Consider the following 12,315-nt stretch of genomic DNA (forward strand, 5'->3'; position numbering starts at 1 on the left):
TGTCAAGTCTCAGAAATAATTAGTTGTCTCATGTTAACCTCTGACCTTCATTCAAGAGTTTTTCCTAGAGCTTTCAACTTAGAAACTATTGAGAATCAGTTGGCCTATAGTTAAAAACCCATGATAAAACTGAACAAAAATATAATCTGTACATTGGAAGAAAAGAGTACAAAACTGAAAATACTGTTGACAATATTCTCGCTTTATTAGCAAGGTAATAAATCTGAGTTTAACAAATTATTTTTTACTAAGTTAACTCTACCCTTTTCCTTTCCCCACACAAAATGACTAAATGTAAGGCTCTATTTTGAGTAGCTTTTCAATTATAGACTTGATCCAAAGTTTAAATATTCCAAAATGGTTCAGTCGAAATTTAGTTTTTTTGAAAAGCTAATAGAAAATAATAAATTAGCCCAAATCATGTGACTTTAAATTTAAAAAAAAAAGCAAAAACAATACTATGAAACAATGGTTCATTCAACAAACATCTTTGAGTACCTAGGGTATATTATGTACTAGGTATACAGTGATCAGGAAAGTATAAAAAGACTATGCATTCATTGAACTTGCATTATTTGTCCTAGCTAATCCTATTCACAGATCTGACCATATTAGGATGAGAATCTCGCAGAGGCTTCTCAATCATCCTAGAATGTTGGCTGATTCCCCCACTGTTATGAAATGATCCAGCATTCACCGAATCTCCAGCTTCCTGCCTCAGGTTTATTTCTACCAAGTATTTCTTGAATTTCTAATATGTAAACTGGATTCAAAATTAAACCCTCTCTCTCCAGCTAGGCCCTCATCTTAGAGAAGAGATATATACCTGCCCAGTGGCCACGTAGTCCTTCACTGGGTGGATGGTCAGGCTGAGAATGTCATCATCGTGCCCCAGGTACAGCCTCTGGGAGTGTTGCTGCCTGTTGTACACGACAGCGACTGCGGCAATGTGATAGACAACTTCTCCAGCTTGTGTGTAGAACAGATTGTTTCTACAGTCGTAGCCTCTGTATCTGAAGCACAGGTCCAAGAAATACACAGTATTTGCATAAACAGTGAATGAACAGAGCAGAAGTTGTCAGAAGGTAAAGCTAACATCTGGAATGCACAAGCAGAAACCCAGGTATCTTCATAGCTGCTTAACTTCAATGGGGGAATGAGGACTTCTGAGGGCATGTGATGATTTTCTGAGGGGAAAATGGGCATTGATAATTTTAACAGAATTTGTTTCCAGATCCTCAGCTACTGTATACGTTCTTTCTTAAAACTGACCCGTCTGAGAACACACCTGTGGCGAGGTGGCTCTCCTTTCCCACCTCCCCTTCACAATTGTCTTGCTCCCACTTTAGGAAGTCATTGCTCTCATCCATCTGGAATCTTACTCTGTGTATTACCCTGGAATGTTGAACCTTCCAGGGATGCCAAAACAAAGGGACAATTCAAAATGCAGGAGTGGATGTTGAAGAGTAAACAATTTCAATGACTGGGTAAGAAATCCTTTTGCAAATCAAGTGATTTCCAATTTTCTGCTTTTAACATAATTAAAGAACGATTTAATTGAATTGTTAGCTGATAGATCATTAGACTATATTTTGTGTGATATATTGAAATTATAATATATATTTTCGGCCTATAACTCAAGAGAAATTTAAAGAACTGAATAATGTTGCTATGATAAAATTGTTTCCATTCTCACTGACTTATTTACGTGAATAAGCTTTCTCAATGCTTACATATATTAAAAAATGAAAAATGGAAACAGACTCAATGCTAAACTCTGTCACACTCTAGCAGTAAGTATGCATATATATCTGAACTCACTGAAAAATTTCTATCTTATTAAAAGAATTTTTCCAATAAAATCTTTATGTTTAATACCTTATTAGAATTTGTACTATATTTAGACTGATTTGGTCTGCTGGGTACTAATAGTTGTAACAATAATTCAATCGAGAAAAAAATTGTTAACACTTAGAGCAGCTGTGCAATAGAAATATTATTGAGCAACACAGGTACTTTAAATTTTTCTGATGGTCATGTTTAAAAAAATAAATGAAATTTATTATAAAAACATTTAACCTAATATGTCTAAAATATTATGTCTACATGTAATCAATATAAAACATTTTAATGATATATTACATTCTTTTTTCATGCTAATTCTTTGAAATCTGGTGTACATTTTGCACATGCAGCACATCTCAATTCAGACTAGCCTTATTTCAAGTGTTCAGTGGCTACAATTGGATAGCATACTGGACAACACAGAATTAGAGTCTAATGGTCATAAGTTAAAATTGAACCGACAGACATTTTTGAATCCATAGCAGAAGGTATGATAAGGTAATCAATAAGAGACTTTCATGCATAAAAAATATTATGCCAGGGTAAAATTCCGTAGGAGATGTAGAATAAAAATACGAGTTCAAGGAGATTTATGAATGATGTGAAATTTTCTACTTTTATAGAAGAACTTGTTTATGTTTTTAAATTGATGATGGTGAGGACGTGGTTGCATAGTATAGCAGTTAGCATGTCTGCTTTGCACACAGAAGGTCCTGGGTTCACACCCCAGTGGAGCCACAGTCCATGGTCTATGGTCATGACACCCTGAACAAGCCCAATGTCTGATCTTGGAAGCCAAGCAGGGTCGGGCCTGGTTAGTACTTGGATGGGAGACCACCTAGGAAGACCAGGTGCTGTAAGCATAAATAAAAATAAATAATAATAAATAAATTGATTATGGTGAGAATCAAATATCTATGGTATCAAGGTTCCATTGGATCCGTTTTTAAATGGATGTGTTTATAAAATAGTAGACCTTATAGTCTTCACAACCATTTATACTTTTGCTGAAAAATTTTAAATGTCAACTTAAAGTATGGAAGGTTGTACATAATTTTCAAAATTCAAAATGATTTTGGGCATATGTGAGCAATAACGTTTGAAGAAAACATTGTTCTAATCAGAGCCAAGCAAAATAGAGCAGAAGTTATGGGGATAAAGGAAACAGAGGTGGTGGAGAGTTTTAAGTGAAATAACAATGACCTGCAGTAACATATGCATCATGGAAGTACATGAGGCATGAAAAATCTAGATACACACACACATTGAAATGGCCACCAAACATCGACTGGACAGAGAATAGTAGTTAAAATATTAATCACAGGTAAGTGCAAATTGGAGAGAAGAGCCAGTCTGAAGTGGGAAAGCACAGAGTACAGCAGACCTCCTTAGCCTGGTGATAAAGCTTGTGACAGGCCACCCACCCGTGTATGAACTGGAGTTTCAAGCTGTCCTCAGGAGCCTTTTCTCGTTTGAGGAAGGGCACTGCATGGTTTTTCTCTTTACTTTGTTGCTTTAGCTGAGGTAGATCTTCTTTGTAAACCTTGAAGTATAACAAATACATTTAGTTGAGACTCTTTTCTTCAGGTTTCAAAAACATTAATATCTTGACATTCTCAGGAAATCTTTAATTGCAGGAAATCATGTTTTTGAGAACATGAGGCTAGAAATGGTCACAAGAGACAAAGAAGGTCATTATATAAAGGGGTCAATTCTACATGAAGATATAACAATTGTAAATATTTATAAACCCAACATCAGAGCACCTAAATATATAAAGCACATACTAACAGAACTAAAAGGAGAAATGAACATCAATACAGTAATAGTCGGGGCTGTGATACTCTGCTCTCAATAATGGATAGATCAACCAGACAGAAACAGTAAGGAAACAGGAGAGTTGAACAATTCCATAGATCAAATGACCTAACAGACATATATAAAACATTCCATACAACAGCAGCAGAATACATATTCTTCTCAAGTGTACACAAAACATTTTCCAGGAAACAAAACAAGTCTCAACAAAATCAAGAAGGTAGAAATTACATCAAGTATCTTTTCCAGCCACCATCATTAATAACAGGAGGAAAGGTGGAAAATGTACAAATATGTGGAAATTAGGCAACACACTCCTGAACGAAAATGGATCAAAGAAGAAATCAAATGGGAAATAAAATATCTTGAGACAAATGAAAATGGAAACGTAACATACCAAAACTTATGGGATGCTGCAAAATCAGTCCTAAGAGGAAAGAAAGTTTGTAGCTATAAATGCATACATTAAAAAAAGAGAAAGATCTTAAACAATCTAACATTATACCTCAAGGAACTAGAAAAAGAACAAACTAAGTGAAAAGTTAGTAGAAGGAAGGAAATAATAAAGATTAGAGCAGAAATAAATGAAATAGAGACTAGGAATAGAAAAAATTAACAGTACTGTTAGTTCTTTGAAAAAATAAACAAAATTGAGAACATAACATATTATCAAATTTTACTTTCTTCTAATGAACAAAACATATCTTTTTAAATCACTAGGATATGAAATGTCTTTTCTTAATTTTCCATTATGTTTCTTAAGTAATTTATATTCAGAAAATATATTAATTTTCTAGTAAATAAGAAATTATTGGCATTATCAACAAAATATAAATATTTTGTTATAATTTAAAGCAAGAAATTTCTTGATTCTAAATTTGCCAAATGTGTACCTCATGAATCATGGTGATCATTCCTTGGAATTATTTTCCTTCCATGGTATCTAGACAAATCAGACTCTGAGGTATAGAGCAAAGCTCTTTGTCTAACCTAGAACCTAATATGTGCTGACTGAGAGAACATTCCCTACAATTTAAATACATAAAAATCAATCTTTTGTCTACCATATAGTTTATGCCCTCCTACCAAGACATATCAACTTAATACATTATGAATATAAAATACAATTAGTAATTTCTCATCTTCAAAAAGGAAAGTTTTCATTTGATTAAACTTCATTACTAAAAAAAGTATAAAATATTCTTCTAATAAAGTCCTTGTTTAGGATTTGTCTCAAAATCTTTTCTTTTAAAAAGTCATTACTGTTTTGTCTATTACAGATACAGTGAATTAAGCTTTTAAAATCTAAAGATAATTATTCATCTGAATTCGTGATGCTTTCATCAGCTCATCAACTACTTTAGAGCACTGAATTCTAGTCTAGTTATTTCTATTGCTTATTTGAACAGTCTCATAACCTCTGTGGGCTTCAAATTCCCATCTGTCGAAAAGGATAAAAGTCCCTGATCAGGAATAACTCAGGAATATTGTGAGTGTAAATCAAATAGTACAGGTAAAAACTTTGGGAAGTAAGAAGTCAGGCGGAATTTATAAATCCTACGCAAGCATTTCAATAGTCATGTCTCTTCATTCTTTTACTGGCATCATTTTATTAAATAAAAACTTTCTAATTAAAGAAAATTATTATTCTTTTCTTCCTAGATTTTATGTTCATTTTGCTTAAATTTCATTTTTCCTTGATACCAGGGTATAATATTGTTTAATGTTTGCATGCTATTTCCCCATTAATAATTTCCTTCCAAATCCTTAACTTCAGTAGTTTTTTTTTGCATAACACATAATAATATCAATACACAAACTGATTTAGTCATGAAGTTGACCTAAACCATCAGTTGGACTGAGTTTTCACTGATAAAATTTTTCATACATTGAATCAATGATTGGTGATTATGGGCTGGAAAAATAAATTTGAAAAGTGGTAAATTCAGTGCTTATGTAGAGGCAAAGCCAAGTAGCCCATAGAATGCATGCTTTGGAGAGAAGCCCAGATCCACAGTCTTACCCTAAAACTACAAGTGATATGAATGTGGGCGAACTACTTAACCTCTCAGGGTCATTGTGGGGTTGGATTTGGTGTATGTAAAGCACAGCTTCGGGCCCCACAGAGACACTTGATTCATGGCAGCTGCCATAGGCCTATATGATAGGCCCATATTGTAAGTCTCCATGGGCAACGGTGACAATTGCTGTGTCTGAAACCTGAAATCTTATTCACTCCATGTTCGTGTACAGAATCTGCATCACATGTCTTTGTTAAATGACAAGAAAATAGAATCCCTACAATTATCACCATAACAAGGTGATATGTCCAGATTCCTCTAAAGGATTGCTCTAATATTCACTGTTTAGTGCTAGAATAAAACATCTACTTTCAAAAAAATTAGGACCCAAATTGGATGTAATTGCACAACTTTTCTACTAGAGATGATTTCTGACTGGAGAGATAAGGTGCATTGTATTGGGGCTTTTACTTTAATTAAATGGATAATAGTCTCTGTAAGTTAAGAAACCAGGATAACAGCTCACTTACAAAGCTATCATGGCTCCAAAGCTATCTAGTTCTATAAAGAAAATGCATGCTTTCATGATCTACTAAGAGAATACAAAATCTGGTAGCTTGCTTGAAAAAAATATTTTAAAGTTTTAGGTGCTGTCACTCAGTTTTTAAGCTTTCCTACTAGCTTACACTTAAAAAAAACTTTCTTAAGGACATGATTGGGTAAATGCCTTACTTTTAACCTGTATTTAAAGACAAAAACTAAGAAATTTTCCTTATTTGTCTTGATTCTCTTCTAAGTGCCAGCCATTTTCCAGTCAATGTCCAAATCCAATGAGATGGAGATTCTGAGTTATAAGGCATTTGTTAGGAGGTTGGCTGCTTACTAACCTGGCGATCATAATTGATTTGAGTTTCTTGCTCAATATCAGAGTCTAACTCCGGCACATCGGATAAATCTGAATCAGATTCTTCACTGTAGGAATCGGTGCCACCTTCTGCAGAAACATGACCCACAAGAAACAAGTAAAAATTCTGCAACTCTAAATAGCTAAAAATTGTATTTTATTTCTTCTATGAAAGTAAATAAAAATAACTACACTGTAGTTTTTATTTATTGTAAATTCTTAACACATCTCTCTCACCTTTTGGTTAAGTTCAGCACACCTCTCATCCCCACCCCTTTTCAGAGGAATTAACAGACTAGGAACCCCCCTCCCCACCCCACACACACCCATTTCCACACTTCTATTAGATAATAGATCTATGAGTTTTAAATCTTGCTTTGAAAAGGGTAAAAGAAAAAAAGAGAGAAGAAAAAAAAGAGAGAAGAAAAAAAAGGCAGGTTTTACCAAGGAGAAGGCTGGGACAAAAAGAATTCAACCACTTAGTTCAGTAAAGATCCTGTTTAGCCTGTTCGTATGCCCACTAAGTACCCCTAACTGCCATGGTCAAAATCACTGCAGAACTCCATCCAATTAAAAACCTTTTCTCACATAGTTTTTCTTTTTATTATCTGATCATTCCTGCTGACATCATAATAATTAAAAAGACTATACATCCATTGAACTGGAACATATTGGCCCAGATTGTAGACTATTCTTTGAGGCAACTTCTGGAGGCAACTTCTATTACAAAGGTTACCCTGTCACCCCATAACCTAACCAAGCAGACCCACTGCCCATTACAATCATCCTAAGGAGCTGAAACATATGAATTCATATTATCTTCAAAGGTTAATTCTCATGTAAACCTTAGACTTTCAATTTGCATTTGGTATAAGCAAAATCCTTTGAAAGAAACTATTCAACTGACCCATATTCATCTCAAAAGGTTTTCTGTTCTTTTGTTAAAATTTACTATAAGAATAAATTTTTCAAAATTGTTTTAACTCTTTACCTCCAGAAGAGATGTTAGAACATACTTTGAAACTTTATTAAAAAATAAACAGATGTTGAAAAAATTATTACTGGTTTTACCCTGAGGTGCAGTTTCCAGCAGGCCGTTGCTGACACCTTCTGGAATAAATCTCCACTGGAAAACTGAGTGGTCAGCCCCTCCTGTGCTTAATACCCACTGAAAGTCATGAGACCAGCGGACGTTTGTGACATGTGCAGAATGGCCCACATACTTTCTAAACTTGGCTCCTGAAGATATTTTTGAGAAGATTAGTTATATAAAAAAATAGAATTTATTGGTTAGAAAATTACATTCCTATTCATATTGAGGAGAAAAATCTTTAAATATATTACAAAATAATTTTCAACATTACATGTCATGTAATGTCATTTTCAACATTACATTACAACATCACAAATAAGCAAATGCTCCAAAAGATATCTCAATTAATCCAGCATGGACTAAGCTAAAAATGGGTCTTAAAATTTAAGCCCTGTGGCCAAAGACACATCCTAACCTAATGACTACTGCTTCATTGATTCTGAAAGTAAATGCTAAAGAATGAATATCTCACACATTCTTGTTTAAATACAAGATGAAAAAAAGTCCTTGGCAGTTGAGAAACAGAAAACTCTGTGAGGAAGAAAAGTCAAATTATCGTTTGGGGTCATGTAGATGTCAAGTTGGAAGAATAAAATTTTTTTCTCTTACATTGATCACTCAGTAAACACCAATGCCAGGTACTGAATGCAACAGAAAAACTATTTGAACTTATACTTGTGGCTGAACTACTGCAAGAAAATCTTCAGTGTATGTTCTGTACACAACAGCATAAAGGCACTCATGAAAATAAGCAGGGTCCACCTTATCAAGTGGGGACCTACTACTCTAAAGACTGTGGGAGATTTCAGAGGGGTCCACAAGAACCTCATATCTCCTTCAAAAACACTTCTACCTTTTATAGTCCCTCCAAATGAAATCTGAGTGAAAAGGCCATCTGTTCAACTCTCACATGTTTAAAATTTAAATGCTCACTAGAGAGGTAATGATTTAAATGTATATGAAAGTGAAAATGACTGCTACGTGTTCCTTTCCTGAGAGCATGTTCTGATCAGGTGAGGTACAATTATATCAGGGCCTCCAGAAAAGATTAGGGGAATACTGCCACAGAGGGGAAAGGGAGGTCTTGGGTATCAAAAGCAACCCTACTTATTTCATAGAGTTGCCTAAATCAGTTTTGGTAATTTTATAAAGTCAAGCAGATTCCAACTCAGTTCAGTTGGAAATGCTGGCTGATGTTAACTCGATAATCGAGAAGCAAAGCATATTCTTTCCGTATCTGTTGGGCTATTCTCCCTCAGAGATCATCGTCTCTTTGTAGTGCTTTAAAAATATGCCCACAATTCTAAAAAAGTCAGACTCATAGAAACACACAGTAGATTTGTGGTTACTAGGGGTTTGAGGGTGGGAGAAATGGGAACATGTTGGTCAAAGGGTACTTTCAATTATGAGATGAATAAATTTGGGGGATATAAGGTACAGCACGATGACTACAGTTAACAATATTATATTGTACCCTTGAGAGTTGCTGAGAGAGTAGGTCTTAAATGTTCTTACCACAAAGAAAAGGTAACTAAGTGAGGTGACAGATGTGTTAACTAACCTTAAAATAGAAATCATTTCACAATATATTCATATATGAAATCATCATACACCTTAAATGTTGTTATTTGTCAAGTATATCTCAAAAAAGCTGGAAAAGCATATGTCCACAAATTCTCTAATTCAAAATGAATAGAATATGGCAAATGAATAGAATTTGCCATAGAATATGGCAAAAGTGAAGGTGTGTGACATCCAAGAGGAGGTGAGGTTATAAAGGTGCTATAGATTCCTCCTTGCTCTCTTTCTTGGATCTCTAGATACCACATGGTAAGGACACTCTAGCCGCATGTGGAGAGGCTTGCATGGCAAGAAACTGAGACCTCCTGTCATGAGCCGCGTGAGTGAGCCATCTTGGAAGTGGATCCCCTGGCCTCAGTCTAGCCTTCAGATGACTACAACCTCATAACGGGCCTTGAGTTAGAATCATGCAGCTAAGATGATCCTGAATCCCTGACCCCCAGAAACTAAGATAATAAATGTTAATTTAAGCTGCTAAATTTGGTGGGGAGAGGAATTTGTTCATAATGAACATACACTAACAGGCTGGAACCAGAACCTGCAAAGTGTCATCAGTATTCAGGCCTTCTCTCTCTGGTCTTTTTTCGCGTCTCTCTCTCACTCCCTCCCTGCCCCACCTCTAGTCACACTGCCCTCTTTGCTATTCCTCAGGCATCCAAGACACTCTTCTGTTGCTAGGCCTTTGCACTTGCTGTTCCCTCTGTCAGGGATGCTTTTTCCTTGAATACTTAAATGACTGATTCCCATAACTCCTTCAGGTTTCTAGTCAGATGAAACCATATCAGTGACCTCTGTCTGACCACCCTATTTATAGAGTGGCCCCACCTGAGAACTACATGACCCACCTGAGAACTCTACTCCCATTGCCTACTTTATTTTTCTTCATAGCACTTCTCACCATTAGACGTGTTTATATTTTGTCTATTGACTATGTCCCCTCAAAAGAATAAGAGCTCCATGAGGGCAGAGATTGTGCTGATTTTATTCACTGATGTATCTGCAGTTCCTAGAACAGCACTTAGTATTTATAAAATAAATGAAGACCACATCCATCTCTTCTAAGGCTTCCCTTAGGACACTGAGTTTACAAGGCATCTCTTTTTCCTCTGAACCACAGGGAAGTCTCAGGTCTCAGCTTTATCTCCCCTCTACTGATCTTTCTCCCATGGCTTTAAATACAGTCCATATGCTCACAACTATCAAATGTTCCTCTCCAGCCCTGCACTCTCCTTGAAGTGATGACTGCCTTGTCTGTTTGGACGTCTAATAGCTGCCTCAAACTTATCATGGATAAAACAAACTGTCGTGTTCCCCTGCCTCTTCTTCTCCTACCTTTTTACCCTTATACACATACACACAGATGAAACCTTTTCCTTCCTCATTTTCCAATCTCTATGAATGGTGCCACCACCTACCCCATCACTCAAGCTTAGGAGTCATTCTCGATTCCTGTTTTCCTCTATCCCCATATCCAGTCCATCGGCGAGACCTTCAGCTCTACCTTGACATGGTTTCCTAATCTCAACCACCTCTCTTCGCATCTGTTCCTAAGACCTTTGTCCAAGTCACATCATCTCTCACCTGGATCCTGCAGTATTCTATGTGAAGCCTCCCCTAACCTAATCCATTTCCCGCAATATCAAAGTGGTCTTTTAAAAATTCAAATTGGTCATGTCATTCCTCCATTTTAAACCCTCAATAGTTTTCCACTGCACTTAGACTAAGACCTAAATTTCTAACAGCGCTACAAGGCCCGTCACGATGCCCTGTCCAGCTTCACACTACACAACTCTCCCCTCATTCAGCATGCTGTAGCCAATCTGATCTGTTTCTACAATGCACAACAGAAAACTGTCATGTTTGCTCAATCTCTACACTTTCTCACAGTCATCAGCCTCTGCTCATATTTGGCTGTTTACAGGTTCAAAAATTGAGGGGAATATTGTCACTAATCTGGGTTATAGGGAGACAAGTTCCATCAATTGTTATTATTCCCATCAACAACAGTCTTTTATAAACTTGCCCGCCAGTAGTTTTGGCGCCAAAAAAAAAAAAAAAAAAAAAAGGCTACAAATGCCTGAATGTCTCTAAGGCAAATTTTAAGACTTATAAACCATGAGTCATGAAAAGCAGAACAAGCCAATTTGCTATGAGGACATGGAAACTTTTGTAGATTACTGACATAGATTTTATTACTCTCACCGTATTGTCACTCTGGCTGTCCGCCTCTCCTCATTCATTCAGACATCCCCTGTGTGCCTCATTCTCTGAGTTGTTTTATATATAAAGGTGTGTCATTTTCACAGACAACACAACTCACTACCTCCTTCCACCTCTTGCAACCTTCCCATTCTAATAAACTAACCCAAGACCTACATTTCCATTGCTATTTTTCAGACCCGAGTTCACCCTTTGAGGCTTGGTGATACATAGGAAATACCAACTCTCATTAAGTTAACTTTATTCCCAAATCCTGACACTTGCGGCCAATAGCATTGCTTCTGAACCCGCTGATTTTTCTTCTGAATCCCCAGATACTTTCTAGTTGTCTAATTTACTTTCTGTAAGTACATTACTCAGTCTAACGAGATATATCCTATTACTCAAAAGACCCATTAGGGAGAAGGAAAAGAGTTTGAATTTGGCACATTGAGGTAATTTTGTGCCTCGAATATTTTAACTAATAGTCATTTTGTTGAGTGTAAGTAATGGTGGTTTTGCAATACATTTTCTGTTCAATTTTATACTATAATTGTCATTGCTTCAAAACTTCCAGTTAACTCAAAATGACTTCCTGATTACATTTTTCAATCCCTTTTCTTGCTTAATCTAAAAATCATGCCAGTGAAAGCCTTTTCAGGCAGCAGCATGTCCCTACTGATTATTTTCTTAAGATCAGATTTTCAGGGTGCAGAGTCTCAGAAAAGCCTGTGTATGGGCATTGCCTAAACTTGCAAAGGACGAAGAGGATGAAGGTTAAATCAGTCACAATCTACAAAGTCTGAAAGTGCCACAAAAATTGATGTAAGGAGATTTTAACAGAATAAAAGAAA

The 12,315-nt window shown here is 35.9% G+C and overlaps 1 protein-coding gene and 1 pseudogene across 1 annotated transcript in view; one reads left to right on the forward strand and one right to left on the reverse strand.

Annotated features, from left to right (window-relative positions):
• The window catches only part of EML6 (echinoderm microtubule associated protein like 6), a 274,207-nt gene that overhangs the window by 102,569 nt on the left and 159,323 nt on the right, over positions 1 to 12,315 (reverse strand). The window contains exons 12-15 of the mRNA XM_023532868.1: positions 7,660 to 7,827; positions 6,572 to 6,678; positions 3,270 to 3,388; positions 827 to 1,013 (exon numbers count right to left, since the gene is read on the reverse strand). Coding sequence (XP_023388636.1) covers positions 827 to 1,013; positions 3,270 to 3,388; positions 6,572 to 6,678; positions 7,660 to 7,827 — 581 coding nt within the window. The remainder of the gene's footprint in view (positions 1 to 826; positions 1,014 to 3,269; positions 3,389 to 6,571; positions 6,679 to 7,659; positions 7,828 to 12,315) is intronic.
• Positions 2,593 to 2,708, forward strand: LOC111742360 (annotated as a pseudogene).

The sequence above is a fragment of the Pteropus vampyrus genome, unplaced genomic scaffold (genome assembly GCF_000151845.1).
Source record: "Pteropus vampyrus isolate Shadow unplaced genomic scaffold, Pvam_2.0 Scaffold91, whole genome shotgun sequence".
Taxonomy (NCBI): domain Eukaryota; kingdom Metazoa; phylum Chordata; class Mammalia; order Chiroptera; family Pteropodidae; genus Pteropus; species Pteropus vampyrus.